General features: G+C 36.7%; 2 protein-coding genes and 2 long non-coding RNA genes across 10 annotated transcripts in view; 2 read left to right on the forward strand and 2 right to left on the reverse strand.

Annotated features, from left to right (window-relative positions):
• The window catches only part of LOC136264318 (antiviral innate immune response receptor RIG-I-like), a 174,612-nt gene that overhangs the window by 10,837 nt on the left and 147,058 nt on the right, over positions 1 to 16,717 (reverse strand). The gene's annotated exons all lie outside the window — the stretch shown is intronic.
• LOC136264321 (putative phosphatidylglycerol/phosphatidylinositol transfer protein DDB_G0278295) overlaps positions 1 to 16,717 on the forward strand; it is a 44,899-nt gene that overhangs the window by 6,702 nt on the left and 21,480 nt on the right. For all 3 annotated transcript variants that reach the window (XR_010705069.1, XM_066059037.1, XM_066059038.1), the window contains one exon: positions 16,382 to 16,507. Coding sequence is in view for 2 of the 3 variants with exons in the window: in XM_066059037.1 (XP_065915109.1) it covers positions 16,382 to 16,507 (126 nt within the window). In the remaining variant the exon portion in view is untranslated. The remainder of the gene's footprint in view (positions 1 to 16,381; positions 16,508 to 16,717) is intronic.
• LOC136264325 (uncharacterized) lies at positions 1,312 to 2,841 on the reverse strand. Of its 3 annotated transcripts, none has more exons than XR_010705071.1 (9): positions 2,675 to 2,841; positions 2,490 to 2,623; positions 2,333 to 2,442; positions 2,053 to 2,104; positions 1,924 to 1,992; positions 1,834 to 1,870; positions 1,647 to 1,775; positions 1,555 to 1,592; positions 1,312 to 1,503 (listed from the first exon to the last, which is right to left on the reverse strand). It is a non-coding gene; the product is annotated as an uncharacterized lncRNA (long non-coding RNA). The 3 variants fall into 3 exon arrangements; XR_010705070.1 differs by having other exon boundaries at positions 1,834 to 1,875; XR_010705072.1 differs by lacking the exon at positions 2,333 to 2,442 and having other exon boundaries at positions 1,834 to 1,875.
• Positions 2,733 to 9,507, forward strand: LOC136264326 (uncharacterized). Its single transcript, XR_010705073.1, has 3 exons — positions 2,733 to 2,886; positions 6,277 to 6,418; positions 8,456 to 9,507. It is a non-coding gene; the product is annotated as an uncharacterized lncRNA (long non-coding RNA).

Here is a 16,717-nt window from a genome sequence, read left to right on the forward strand (position 1 = left end):
GATATGTAATAATGTCGTTAGTTTTAGAGTGCCACAATCAATAGCACATGTTGCTGTCAGACCTTCAGTGCTGGTCACTGTAAAGTGCTAATAATAATAATAATAATAATATTGGTATTCTAGCTTATAAAAGAAATGTAGTTGCAGCCTAGGATCTTTCCACCTATTAGGTGAGTGGTACATAACAGTTATACAATGTGCACTTGTGCTCTGCCTGTATAGACGCACTCGTGCCCATTGTATAACTATATAGTACAGTAGTACCGTTAAAGTAGGGACCACCCCAAAAATTTCACACGCCGCCCAAAATCCCACCTTTAAAAATCATCCTAGAGACATTTTATGTGACGAAAATCACCTTTGCAGAATAGTACTAGTCCATATAATATATAACATTAAATATAACAAAACACTTACAGATGGCCGGATATAATTATTTTTAAATCACCAAAACTTGAATTTTAGTCTCACTGCTTGCCTGACCACAGTCGCAAGGCTAGAGGCCAAACAAAGCAGCACATGGTCACCATTTTACGCCACAATAACAAACTCACCAATGGAATGTGCTTTTTGGGGTTCTGATGAGTGTAGGCCCTCTGCACCTTGTCTTTTCTTTTATCTTCAATCAGGCTGCTTGTCTTCTTCGTCCAACGAAACCATATCAGCTTATTTACATGTCACAGGATTATTTCAGAGCTGTATTTCAGAAGTGCTTCAGCCACAGCGCTACTATAAGAGATATACTAACTAGATATCTGCAACTTTGCAATTGGGATCCCACTTGCGATAGGTTCGCCACCACGACCATCAATTAAGGATCTAGGTGGACTAATAGCAATAGAGTATGGAGACCACACCTCTATCTATTTACTTAACAGTAAACAATATGACCTCACCCTTCATTGGTCTAACTAGCTGCACACCTCTTGGCTAACTCAAGATATACTCTAATACAACAGTCACTCTAATACAACAGTCACTCTAATACAACAGTCATGTATGATATTCTAATTGAACAGTCACAAGTTACATTGTACACAGTAAAAACAAAGTAGTGAACGTCACTACTAATTAGTAGTGAAATCTCTGCCACAATACTCACTATTTTTGTGTAGTGACGTTCACTACTTTTTTGTAGTGAACGTCACTACAAAAAAGTAGTGAACGTCACTACTAATTGTAGTGAACGTCACTACCAACTGTAGTGAACGTCACTACTTGCAGTGCCATTAGTAGTGAACTTCACTACTGTTTTACAGTGAACGTCACTACTTATTTGCGGTGATTTCACTACATCGCATTTGCATCCAGTTTATGCATTCATGCACCATAGAATTCCATTAAAAACAATACTGCATACAAGTAAAAATACATGTATACAAAATGTCAGTTTTTTTGTATAGGTGCATACATGTTAGTCCAGAAATTTCTTGTGAGAAGATTCTGCAGCAGCAAAGATGCATCAGATACTGTGCAGTGTATATTGCAAGTTTTCTCATTGAACTGCAAGATATAACAATATAATACAAACTATGGTAGCTAAATAAATCTTACCAGCATAGCTACAATAGAGCAGATGTACATGATTTATGCTGTGATAAAATAATTGTTGATATGTAATATGAGATAAACATATATGCACTTACCAACTATTGCACAACTGTGCGTAAGGGATGGGTGCATGGTATAACCATCTGATATATTAGATCAGTTCCTATTAGTAACCACAGTATAGTGATAGCAAATTGTTTCATTTGCTAGTCTTGCAGTATTCGCTATATCAAGAAACAAAGATCGTAAACAATCTCCAATGTAATAAGCTAAAGCATTTACCTGTTTAAAACTGCTACCAATGGAAAGTCAGTATTACCTAAACTGCCAAACAACATTTTAACTGCAGAATGGTTGTTTAAAGCTACAAACCTTAAACACTTGCAGACACACAGCAGTACCCCACAGGTATACACCACTGCAATGAATATCAATCGGCTACTGCATGGAGAGAGAACCATCATTATTATAAATGAGAAAACACAATTAGAGTTAGCTTACAGTATGTGCGACCTCGGTCTCATGCAACCACAATCAGATCGTAGTAAAAGATCTGCGTGGGAACGGCAAGGTAAATACAAGAACAAAACTGACAAACATGCATACATACAGAAAACAAAAAAAAAGTGATTAGCTAGTAGTGGTAAAACCGTGAAGCTCAGGTATGTCAGAAAGCTAAAATACGTCAGTGTACACTGTGACAATCCAGTTTGTAAGTAACCGCCAGTCACACCATAAGTGTCAGTACTCCATCACTCAATTCAGTTACTATGTGCTATACCTTATGGTATATTAAAATGAAAGCCCCAAACTTCATCACCTCTCGGCTCTGGTACTACAGTGCCGGCGCCGGGAAATTGGCGGGCAGCCAACTTCGCAGGCTGGGGTAGTCTACGTGTGCAAAAGTGTAAAACAAATAATTACAATTTAAGACTTACTTTTCTGAATTGTTAACCACTTGCTAAATGCAACAGCTACTAGGTACGCAGTGCTAAGCTGCCTAGCCTACTCAGTTGACTCGAGAGACCACTCTGCGGCCACCTGACCGCACGTCACAGTTACGAAACAGTCCCTAGTCAATAGAAAACAGAAGTAAAAGAACAATTATTAGTCTTCCACTTACACGACTTCTACAGCACGTAACTAAGTGAGCAACGATGTTACCAAGTAGATGACGTCATCAATTTTATGTGGCATTATTTAGAGTTTCCTTGACATGATGCTACTCGAGGTGCTACCTCTGGTGCTACTGCTTAGTGCTATGCAGTCTGTATCTGAAGATCTATAGTGTTTATCGTCTGTAATCAACCGTTCCTGATTAGTCTGTTTAAAATCGTAAGTAAACAAGCTGTAACTGTAAACACACATTTGAATTAATGGGCGTTAGCCAGCCCATAGATAGTATATTCTACGTACAATATACTGTCTATGGCCAGCCTTTCATAATTACGAAGGTTTTAAGATGTTATTACCAGGGCTAATAGCACTTTACACTGACAAATTACCGGTGCTTTGACTGATTACCAGGGCTCTAACCCTGGTCATCGCCATCCCTGGTATGGCTATAGACCCTTCGCAGGTGAGCTGCTGCCATAGCAGCATCCGCCATCTTGGAGTACAACCAGTTTTGCAAACCTGATAGCATTGCTTTTCATAAGAGTAAAACAATACCTAGGGCTGCTTCTCCTGCATTCCACAGCAAAGGTTGACCATGTAGATTAAACGTACACTCTCCCCTATGCTATCAGCAGTGTTGGGAGTAACACGTTACATTAGTAGCGCGTTACGTAATATTATTACTTTTGTGGTAACTAAATATAACAAAATACGTTATAAAAACGAGTAATATAACTCAAGTTACTTTGCTTACAAATGTAACGCGTTACCTATGTAATATAGTTACTGTAATATTACGTAATATTATTACTACAAGTAACGAAGTTACTAATCTCGTTCATTGTCCTCTGAGTAATGCCTAGCCACAACGAAGTAACGAAGCCTACTGAATGAAGCTTATTCACCAGCTTCTTACTTAAAACCAAGATTTGCACATTTTCCAACAACGCAATCATGTCACGTGATAAAGTGGTAGTTTCACACGTGACAGCTTAAGGCTGTGGACACAAAGTAATATAATATGTAATATTATTATAGTAACTTTATTTTATGAGTAATATGTAACTGTAACTAAATAGTTCAGTTGCATGTAATATGTAACTAGTTACTTTTACACAGTAACTTGCCCAACACTGGCTATCAGGGTTGCAAATCAGGTTGTACTCCAAAATGGTGAATGTTGCTATGGCAGCAGCTCACCTGCAAAGGGTCTATATACTACTGACATTATTTATTGATGGCCCGGGGTCAATAGTCTCTCACTATTATTATTATATATATACTTGCATGGCCAGACTACTGACCTGGAAAATGAATTTATGGCATTCTTTTCTTTTCTGAACCCAATGACACATTGCGACTGTGCCAAAGTTTGTGGATGTGCAGGCATTAATTAGGATACTAGCTGCCAGTCCACTGTGCGACCTGCAACTGTGGTCAATGTCAGCCAGACCTCAATTAATATTTATGGAAAGGTTTGTCCTCACTATTGACTGATTTCATGTACTATTTATTCATGTGCTATTTTGGACATTTTGGGACCCAGAATTTTTATCCATTTTTTGCAGGTTTTCCTCTTTCAGAGGTAAAAAATGTATTAACCATAACTGTTGAGACCAAAATTTTTGTTCTTCCCTTGTTATCTAAGAGTTCTTTAAAGGGTCAGAAATACTACTGAGATCATTTTGTGATAACTTTTTTTATGGAGCTCACTCCAAAGACATCCTAAAGAGCTCACTGGTCTTGTAATGCCATTCCCAGAATATGAAGCCTCGACTTTGCAAGTGCTGGAAGATTTTCATTTCTGGTCAAGTTATTTTAATTCAGTTACTGTATAATGTGCCGGTACCCATCCTGGTCCGGTTACTCTAGCATTCAAATCAGTAGCATGTTACAGAAAACAGGCTGTGCCAATCAGATTATGTTGTTGGTATTCACAATTTTTTTTAAGTTATCATGCATTGATACTATAGAATTATCAAGAGTTAATAATAGCTCTTGGAATTATGTAATATGTTTTGTGAAGATGTAATGGCTGCTTGTAGTCAACAATAGGGTGTTCTTTAAAAGAACAAAAGATGGAGGTAGAGGGCCATGTAGTTGGAGCTGATGTACTCGTGATGCCTAATCAATATAAAAACTATTTTTTGGTTGTGCTTTTTGGTTGAGTTTGTTTAACCTATAACTATGCTTACTTCGTATGGTTGTTAAACATGCCATTCTTGCTGCCATTGTGATCTCATTGTTTAATTATCTTCCATAGTTGCAACTCTGTAATGCTATAGTGAGAGTGACCAGACCCTTCCTCTTTTTGTGAAGGAGTGGGTGCTGCCAGGGTAGTACTCTTTCTAGTAGGGTATGGGTGGAATCCTTACATTGTGCGGCCCCCAGAAGTAAATTCTGAAGTCGTTCTGTTTAAACAATTACTATATTCTCCATATGCTGCTGATGGGACCAATGCAAAAGGGGAACCAAACATCTATTCATCGCTTGACTACGGAGACCAGCCATTGTTCTTGTAGTATTGGTATGCTCTATTAGAGTATCTTGCACCTTCATTGTTTACTGTGTGACTGTCAACCATAGTCATATCACTAGGGTGCTTTTCAAGAGAGAATTTATAGAGAGCCATGTGGAGCATTTTGGCTTCTTGGAATGGAACCAAAGCAATGGCGGATTTAGCATGGGGAATTTCCAGAATGAGGTTCCATGGAACCCTTTGAACTCCCTGGATCTGCCCCTGTGTTTATACTTGACCAGCCGTATTTCCAGTCTGTATTGTATCACTTCCAGTAAATGCAAGTGCTGAGCAAATATTTAACATTTCAATACTGCAAGAAACAGGATGATGCTAAACCTGTTATATGCCATCGGCTTATATTCAATTCAATTCCGTGATCGCTTCTGTATGATAGCGATAACCATTCACAAATAATTGAATTATGCATATAAGATGTGATTTCCTGCTGCCATGAATACTCTCACCACCAACCCTACATGAAACACTGCCAAATGATAGTGTCACTGAGACACGTACCAGCTTTCTCAGAAGCTTTAAGGGTAAACTTGGAGGTATCAAGAGTTACTTAATACTGTAGCTAATGGATCTCTAGTAATCAGATATAGCAGAGTCGATTATCCACAGTTATAATAGTGAGCGAAAACCAGCTGTTTTTGTATGGTTCTATTTTGTAGTAAAAAAGTATTGAGTATAAAAATATGCATGCTATATACATAAAAAATTATGCATGTTTTAGTTTTTATGTACTGAAACAAAGCACGAATCAATAAAACCTATATAAACCATCAGATTTGCCTTTTCATGGGGAGTAAGACAATCTTTATTTCATGTATATACATCAGAAGCCATGTGAGTTATGGGTGATGCGGTAAAAATTAAGTTTACCATGGTCACTTCATTGTTGGAATGGTCTTCTTCTTTGTCCACTCCTTTTGTTACTATAGATAACGGAGAAGCAATAAAATAGAATCCAAGGAATGGGCGAAAATAACCGGTCTTTGCTCAGCCAATCACATACGCAAAGTCACAAAATATGTGCAATTATTTCATTATATCTTTTCAGTTTAAAGTATTGTTTTCTATTGCAGATCTGTAATGGCCACTGCGTGATGAAAGATAAAAAAGAAGTTGGAACTTGGAAAGAAGCTGGCAAAGGATGTGTCTTCAGGGTGGCTACGTTGTATTTAAAAACATCACCAGATAATCAGCATTATTATCTTAGATGTTAAGGTACTATAATTTTAGACTATATGTGGTTTATTTACGTAGTATATACTATGTAGCGTAAAATCCTGTATATTCCTTAAAATACGTTAGTGTGAAGTTTACATGAGTACTGTACATTATTACTAATATGAATACACTATGAAAGTACATATCAAAAGTACATGTAAATGAATACGCTATGAGAGTGCATATATTAAGTTATGATGATGCTGGACGGATGATGGGAAACTACATGGGGTGGCCTTATACAGAATCATCATGAAACTTAAGTGTGAGTGTTAGGTGTGTTCCTTCATAGATAATTAATGGTTACTCGGTATGTGACTGGATTTATGAAAAGGGGTCTTCCACACACATCCAATTCTATGAACTCAGAAGTCCATAACTCATTGCTCAAGGAATGTATTAACTTGAAAATTTGTCCATCCACTAAACTATGTTAGTGCTCACTACTGTCCAATTTTTTAATCAATAGCCTTTTTAGTCTAAAGATATCACAGACCTCTCAACCTGGAAGCAGATCTGGTTGTGAGAAAGCCAGCCACCCATCCCCATGCAGCTGTGAAGCCTACCATCTTTGTGCTGGGGCTCATGCACATAGTTACACTTGTTTTAACAAAAAAATGTTTTAAAAGGCACAACTAGCTAGCTATGTGAGCGCAGTACTGCTGTTTACTGCAGCTTATAATATCTCTATACTATAGTGTAGCCTACTATATGACAAGAACCTACTATTTTGCTCCATCGTTGAATCACGTGATATCAGTCTTTCAACTCAGCTGATGTACTGGCTCACCAGTGATTCGTTGTTGAAATCACCTCCCATCTCTTGAGTAATCAGTATCCAGCTGTGGATTTAGTGTTCAGCACAGATTTTCCGCACAAGTACGTCTCACAACAACTGAAATTAAGCAATAAACATTTGTAATAACACAACTGGTAGGATTTCACCTAATTCTTCAGTGTACTGAGTCTTTTCTCAAAGGATTTCACCTTTAAATAGGGGTCAGTTCATTGAGTTTGGCAGCAAAGTGACTTGATTGTGACACATTCAAAAGTATGGGAAACTGCCAAAATTTTCAGCTCAAAATACAGAGGCACCCCACTATTCTAATTATCTGATCACGTGACACCTGCTACAAGACGTTTTGGGGCTTAAATCAAGGAGATTTAGCGTGCCTTAGAAAATTTTATTGGAAATCGTGAGATCAACAAGTGGTCGTGATATGAAGGCTGAAATCATGCGTCTCATGACCAAATTGTGATAGTTAAGAGGTCTGGTTATGAGTCATTAAATTTGGTAATTTAGATGTATGGAAGACCCCCTTTCGCAAATCTGGTCACATATATGTTGTTTGCGGGCACTTGTTCTATAGTCTAAAGCTGGACAGAAAATACTCTACACACATGCACCTCCACCCAACATAGTTTCACATGCCCAGACTATCTATCTGTGTCAGCTACATATTCTCAACCAGGGAAATATCAACCCACCTTCACAAGTGAACTATTTCACACAGCCTGTTTGCCTCCACCTCATCCCGTATCAGTGGTATAGTCAGGGATTACACTGATAGGTGCATAACTCAAGGCAATACAGTATTTGTATTATAAATTAAAGCATAACAGTTAGACTCTGAAACATTGCATAATGCAAAGGTTCTGGGTTACCATTTGCATGGCTTGCCTTTCAAGTCAAAATCAGGACTTGCAATTAGAGAAGCTTTACATTCTTATTGCCTGGCCAAGGTGGGGATTTGCATCACTGAAAATTATAGTTTCCCACCTACCGGGTAAGCACTGACAATGTAAACCCCGACCATGTCTCGACCTGCAAACCCTAGGAATACTCAGGCTAGAAGGGGATTTGTATGGTCGTGTGACATAATGAGCTAGTTTGAGTGGATTCTAGAAAGACTGTCTGAGTGAATTTCCTTAGCGAGTAATTTTTTCATCCCTAATAAATACAGAACAAGGCACATTTCACAAATGTCTATGTTTCCAGATACATGTACATGATATATTGTTTTTCATTTACAGACTCGTTCTGCCCGCTGCTGGATGAAAGATGCAGAAGCTGGTCAAAGATGTGTTTTTGTTACGTATGTACATTATACGTATATTTCCATTGTTAAACTTAACAGTACGTATAGTTGATGTTATATAATATTTTACATTTACCATTTTGATTACATGAACGTGAAAGTTTAGTGGTTTCATAAATGCAGGTATTTATAGCATTTACATACTAAAATTTATGAGTACAGTTTGACATCAGATTTGCCTAGTTTCCCCATGTCCAGAAAAGTAGTCAAAACTTTTTTACTTGGCTTACTACAGCCTAGTAGAATGTCTGCAAAGACTTCATTGACGTTCCTGCAGAAGTACATGTTGAACCTAATCAATGAATGAAAGTCCTTTGTGAAGTAAATCCTAGCTCCTTAGCATTGACAGCAGCATCCCATACCATATCCCCTGCAAATTTCTAAAGGTTGTCATGTGATCTTTCATGCATGTGCAAACTCATAGTATCTTCTTATAAGCATCCTTTTCACTTCAATAAATGGCTTCAGGTGGGAATCTTAATCTTCAAATCAGAAATTTATCAAATGTACTGTATAGTCCCTACCAATAGAAAATCTGAGGCTACAATACATGACTGCTGTTTTCCAGTGTTATCACACACACACACACACACACCCACATATGTACAATCGGATATTTTGTTTGGTTTTGCTACATTTAGCCTATACTACTGTGAATACACAGCAAGTTTACATAGTTGTGGTGAAATATGCAGATGATACTTCTAGTGGACACTTTGTGACCATACTGTTATAAAGAGGTTGTCATTTTTCAGAGGTAACATTTTATTTAAAGAAGTCTATCAACCTGCAATTTTGGTTTATAGTCTGTTATGATACCTCAGAAACTGTCCTTTATATACCAATGTTAAATGTTACTGACAGTAACAGTGTTCTTAACATGCTGTTATATTGATGTATAGTAAAAATTTATAATGTAGTGAAGGTCACTACTTTTTGTAGTGACCGTCACTACATTATGATTTCACTACAATGTAGTGAATTAAAATGTAGTGAAGGTCACTACTTTTTGTAGTGAACGTCACTACATTATGATTTCACTACAATGTAGTGAATTAAAATGTAGTGAACGTCACTACTTTTTATAGTGAACGTCACTACATTATGATTTCACTACAATGTAGTGAATTAAAATGTAGTGAACGTCACTACTTTTTGTAGTGAACGTCACTACATTATGATTTCACTACAACGTAGTGAATTAAAATGTAGTGAACGTCACTACATTGGTAGTGACCTTCACTACTTTGATAATTCACTACGTTGTAGTGAATCTAAAAGTAGTGAACGTCACTACATAAAGTAGTGACGTTCACTACTTTGTTTTTACTGTGTATAGCTAGCTGTGCTACAACAAAAAAACTAGGATTTTAAAAAAAATTAAAAAGCAGTGAAACAAGAGATTAATGATGCTATTCGGTGGGAAAGTCCCACATTAATTCAAGCTTGGGGTCAAATACTTTGAAAAGTATTTAAATACAAATACTCTGAAAGTATGGAACACAAATTACAAATACAAATACTTATATCCAGGATGTATTTCAAATACAAATACTTTTAAAAGCATTTAATACTTTTAAAATACTTCTGTACTTTGATCCTTTGATTTGAACTACACCTTACACAACCACCCAATAGTACACACCTCTGTGAAGGTCTGTAGGACACCTGGTCCTACAGCCTGCTCAAAGACTTTAGCTACTTAAGATGTGTTTGAAAAGTTGGAGAAAGGAGAAAAAATCCATGACTGGACCTAGGTAGCCTCAAACCTGCAGCCATCCGATTTACGCTCGAACGCTTACAGGAGTCTACCAGGTGGTCAGGATGTTTTCTCCTTGTTATTTTCATGTAATTATATCCATAGGAATTCTAGAGAGTAACTCATTGTCTCTAAGTACCCCAAGTAGAACCAAATGGACACTAGTTTATTTATTATGGAACTATGTTGCAGGATTTGAATGCTTGTACTTATGTACTATTCAACTTCAAAGCAAAATAAGTTCTTCATAACTCTTCCCATTCAAAGAAATTGAAAAAATAATAATTAGGTTTTGATATATTTTTACAGATTAAGGTGTCAATAAGTCAAAGAAATCATCTTCCAACCAAAAAAATTTTACATGCAGATTAGGTCATACAGATTCTCTTCCAAGCAAAGTATTTGAAGTTTTTGTAGAAAGTATTTTAAGTTTTTACACAAAGTATTTAAGTACAAATACAAATACATGTTGTTTCAAAACTTCAAATTACAAATACAAATATTTAAAATAGTATTTAAATACAACTAAATACAAATACTCATGTATTTGACCCCAAGCCTACATTAATTGTTCAATGCCAAAGTAGGGACTTCCCACTGAGCTATGCTGTAATATATCATCATTCTTCTCTTGTTTCACTGCTTTTTATTGACTTCACTTTTAAATTAACAATTTAAAAAAAATACTATAATAATGAATCCACTCCAGTGGTTTCACTTGTATTGGCATGGGTGGTTAATCACCTGACAGGATATTAGCCTGTAATAGAAGTGTTACATAATACAGTGAAACCTCTGAGTCACTTAGTGGCCACCTCAGTAAAGAGGCCACCTCATTATAATGGCCAGGTCCAGCAAGTCCAAACATATTTTCCATTATATTACATTTATTTAATTTTCATTAATAGGGCCACCTCATTATTAAGGCCAGTGGCCACATGCGACAGGACCAAACTGGCAAAACTAATACAATGTTCCCTCAGTATAGAGGCCAAAATGAGGAGGCAGTCAAGGTATCACTGCAAAAGTTGCTACTCTTAAGTGCATATTTTTACTACTGAAAGCTGTACCCATTATTCTGGCAGTATACTTTTCTAACCATCATGTCTCAAGTAATACTGGAATAATTGGTACAGTGTATATTCCTACATTTCTCTGTGATAAACTCTACATAGTGTGCTTAGATCAATTGTAATTGCTGTTACAGCTAGGCAGTGGTTGGTTTGTTTAAAACCTTGTATAGGTTGTTTAAAACCTTGTATAGGTTGTTTAAAACCTTGTATAGGTTGTTGAAAACCTCAATAATAAGGCCACTTTGTTATATGGCCACATTAATGAGGTTTTCGGTAATAGGGCCACCTCAGTAATAGGGCCACTTATCATGTGTCCCATAGGTGGTCCTATTAACAAGGTTTCACTGTAGTTGTAACACGGGCACCCATGGTCTGCCTGATATGTCCACCATCAGCCCTCGGGCCTATGGCCCTAGTGCTTTTGGGTGGACATATCAGCAGACCACTTGTTTGTGCGCATGTTACAACTGTACTTAGTATAGTGTGCCCACAGCCATTTCAAATAAATGTTAGATCCTTACCATGTATGCAAAGTTTAATGCTTAGTGATTTTGTCACTAAGTTATTTATATGAAAATTCTAGCTAAAATCTACTCAATAGTGGAAAGTTCATAATTTGTAGATCTAGCTAGCTACCAATTGAAAATCTAGGACATTCTATGTGTGTTCTATTAGAAATCCTCAAAAAAATGTGCACTCCATTAGAGCATTACAAAAGTAATTAAATAAACTCTGTAATACTGTACTATTACAACTTCTCTAGTATTCCACTGAATCAAAGTTGATGATCATTTTGGTACAGATTGTGGCAGGGTAGTACACTATTATTAAGACCTATTCGTGCCAATCGTCATCATCATAATCATCATAATAAGTGCTATGCTAATAAAATTTGTGACAACAGGCTATAAATTGTGTATTTTAGCATGAAAGGTGCAGGGTTTGCTTTGTAAAAATTGAGCTACTGCAACTTATCACGTTTTGCATGAAACATTGAGATACTCTAATAGAACAGTCACTGCAAAATCTTAATTGACAATTAGTGTATCCAACTTGGAAGGAATTTAGTTTGTTATAAAATGCTATTGCAAATAAATACAGGCACTACATATGTATTACAATTTTATATAGCCATGAACAAACAAGCACAAAATCTCTCACTCTGCATCACTTTTACAATCACATTATTGCACTTGTAATTAGATAATTGATTTGTGTATTGTAACTCTTTTTTTTCCTCAGCATGCTAACAGGGCTGACTGCTCTGTATAAATAATAAATAATAAATTAATTAATTAAATATCAGTAGCTATAAATTGTCTTTAGTATCAGATCAGTAGGTATTTTTCTGTATTGGTAGCGCACTAGTTTGATCATATGTGACCAGGCCAGCGAAAACAGGGCATGTGGGCACAAACTACACCCCATCACTTTACAGGTCATATCTCAGTTTTGGAATGGAATATTTGCATTCTGTAACTTGCATCATAAAGCCAATTAAATGCTTACTAAGAGCTGATAATTGCATTGCCATAGCAGTATGGTACAAAAGGTTATGAGTGATGGACGTTTGAAAAAGTAGGTAAAAATCATGTGACCACATGCCCTATTTTCGTAGGTCCAGTCACATATCATCTTCATTGCATCTGTAGATAAGAACAACAATGATTTGTGTAAAAACAAATTAAACTTCAAAGCCATTGGATTAGGTTATCTAAACAAAAATAGCCAAGCTGTAATAAAGAGTGTGGCTCCCAACTGAAAAAGGCCAGGGTGAAAAAAGATGTGAGATCCAAGGTGGTGGCCAAAAAAATGGCTGTGATGGTAGGTTAATGGCGATTACGACAATTCAGGTGAATTTGCGTTGCCTCCTCCACTAGGATTCGGCACCAAATTCACCTGAAGTGTCATAATTAAATGTTTTGCTATTAACCTACCATCACAGCCATTTCTTGGCTGCCACCTTGGATTTCACATTTTTTTTCATCCTGGTCTTTTTTGGGGCCGCACTCTCTTTTACAAAGAAGATAGGACCAGGGGCGTAGGCAGGATTTCCAAAAGGGGGGTTCTGCCCTAAGTATAGAATTTCGTAGGTGTGCAAATGTAAACACGTGTACATGTGTAAACACGTGTATTCTTATAAATTCATTCGCAATAGCGAGTAGAGGTACTTGAATTCCTCTGCCTGAAGACCTGTAGCTACCCATTTCAGTGGATTTGTGTAAGTTAATTCAGTTCTAGTTAACCAGTATCACGATTTAAAAAACTTAACTCTGAAAAGGGGGTTCGTCCGAACCCTTTGAACCCCCCGTGGCTACGCCCCTGAGGACAGTATAATTGAAAAGTAATCTGAAGGACAAATGACAATCATTGCCAGACGTCTATAAAAACAACTTATTATAATGCATAATAATTGTAGCCATTTCTTGACCACCACCTTTGACATCACATCTCTTTCATACTAGTCTATTATTGGAAGGCCACACAGTTTTTTTCACAGCTTGGCTGTAGATATCATTTGTATATTGTCTATCTTCTACAGGTAAGCAGAAGAACTAGATTTTAAGTGACATTTGTACTATTTTGAAATTAATTTGTGTTGTTTTGTAACTTCATATCAGCTGTTGAATGTCTCATGTATATATGGCTGCTCTCAAGATCTCGAAATGGTTGTTTTTCTTGTTTTAACTCAATTGATATTTAAACAGATTTCCATAACATTACTAAAGGTTTGTATGTTGATAGTTTATAAGAGAATTCAACTAGTTTGCAAGCAGTTTTGTCAGTAGGTGTGACAACAAGTTGCACTACCACCGATTCACTATTAGAGTATATCAATCGTATGAGTCTTATGTACCTATTTTATTTGACTATTTAATATTTTTGTAGTACTCTAATAGAGCACACATTTTTTGAGCACTTTTTCTTTCTATGTCTTCAACTTTGTATGAGTTAAGAAAAGTGCTTTCTATTCCCCTTCATTTATAAGGTAGAAATTAAGTAAGATGGGTAACTGACGGAGTGGTAAAGGGTTTGAGTATATAGTGTGCAGGTCTCTGGTTCAAACCCTGGACAATTTTTTGGACATTTTCATGCTCGTTTTTTAACCTCTCGGTGACTGTTCTATTACTCAATCGAGCTTGCTTCACAGATATGGTTTTTGTTTTATATCTACTTCAAATCATAATAGATCATAATCAGCTACTGATTTTAAATTTGTTTTTTCAGTATGTAGTTTACCTTGCAGGCATGACAAAAAATTGCACTTATACTTTTTGAACATTGCTTGTAACTTCTACACATACTCTATGAACCCTCCAAATTTGAAAAGAATCCAATAAAGTATGGCAATTTTTGTAAGTGAAAAATTAACTTGAGAAGATGAAAAATACGTATGGATAAGATGAATTTGAAGGCACGTATCTCAAAGATGGCTGGACTGACTTAGCTCAAATTTGATATGGAAGATATCCACTCCGAGAGATGTTCCACAGAAAAATGAGCTATTCTGTTCAGTCATTACTGAGATAAGAATGCATGAAAGCTGGTTTCTGTTAAACACACACTTGTCTGTTGCTCGCCTGGACGCATTGGCTGTCCTTGGCTGTATGACACGCTATCATGTGTCTTGATGTAGTAGTGTATCCCTTGTAAGTGTGCTGTAACTGATGTGACCCCATATACAGTAAGGTATGAATAATTCTTATTCTTCATAATAGTAGGAGTACATAGTTTTGTGTAGAGATACACAGTGGAACTTCTACTTTAGGATCCTGAATTTTTGGCCCATTTTTGCTGTAATATAGAGGTTTTCCTTTGGTCAATGCATATATATGACTGTCTCTGGGAAAACCAGTCTTATTTCCCATTTACAAGGTTTGTGAAATGCAGGTTTTAAGTATTCAGAGTATAGCTTGCCAATGGTTGTAGCTACATGTGCCAAATTTTCACACATTTTACACACGTTTTACAACTATTTATTACCTTTCAGATTATCCACTGAACAAGTAGTGAATAGCAAAGTTTGCCACTATTTTAGACCAAAATTGACTGTATCTCTAAAAGGGGAAATGGCAGGGACCAGGAGACTGTTTACAAAATTAAAGAGGAAAGCATAGGGATGTGTTGCCAAGTTATGGGCCATTCGGGGATCAAACTGGCTAAAATAAAGCAAAATTTACAGTACAGTTCATTATCCAATACCACGAAGCTGTACAGCCACACACAGCTATCTCCGGCTCTATCAAGACCTCAAACCACTCTTATGGCTCACCACTGAGCTTGGAGAAAATAGCGAGCAAAAACAGACCAGTTGATTGTGATAGTGAAATTTGATAATACATTCATAGAGCTTTAATTGTGTTTGTGTCAAAAAACCAAACTTACTGTCATGGACCATAAGACAGGTTTCCCAGATCCAGTCACACATGTGGCCATGTCTGGGAATACCAGTCTTATTATTACAGTACTTGTGTTTTATACCAATTCCTTGCAGAACATTCACTGTGCAATTCAAGTTTCCCACCATTTTAGATAGTTTTCAACCTAAAATTGATACCCTAAGGCAAACTCCAATAAGCGTTATAGATAGGGGTGGAGGAGAGGCAAGTGTTTGTTAACATGTTGAAGGCGGAATGTACAGTGATGAATTAAGCCAAATTGTGGGCCATTTAGTGACTAAAATGTAAGGAAATGCATAGCACAGGTCTTCATTCAACACCACAGAGTTGTACAGCCACATACAGCCACCTACAATCATCCCCAGGCTGGTCAGAGCTCCATTAAGGCCCCAGACCACTTATACGACTTGCCACTGGGCTTGGAAAAAGCAGCCTGCAAAGCAGACCACTCAAGCCTAGCTGGTCTTGACAGTGACATTTACATTCATGTATATTGTAGCTTTGTGTTTGTGATGAGAAATTACACCTGCTGTCATGGGTGATAATACCAGTGTTACCAGACCCAGTTATGTACATATGTGTATATAATGTATACATACATATTATTATATAAATTTACATATGTACAGCTGAGCAAGTTGATGGAGGAGAAGCAAGAGAGACAAATTTCTTTGGCACTCATGTGATATCAAAAAAAACCTTAGATTTGTGCAATTTGCAACCAACTTGGAACATATCTTGTCCTTTCCATCCAGGTAACATGAAAGTAAAAGCAATCTTGTCACTGTGCACAGATTTCTATGTCCTCTATCTAATTTTGCTATAGTTGAAACCCTCCTTTATTATGTATAACTAAAGTGAAAAATCCAGTAGAAATTAAATTTATACTTAAAAGTGCATTTTTGATAGCTCAGTCTTATGTTTTTATTTATCTAATCCAAAACAGCCAAGCTGTAAAAAAGGAG

Source organism: Dysidea avara, chromosome 8, assembly GCF_963678975.1.
Source record: "Dysidea avara chromosome 8, odDysAvar1.4, whole genome shotgun sequence".
In the NCBI taxonomy this organism is placed as follows: Eukaryota; Metazoa; Porifera; class Demospongiae; order Dictyoceratida; family Dysideidae; genus Dysidea; species Dysidea avara.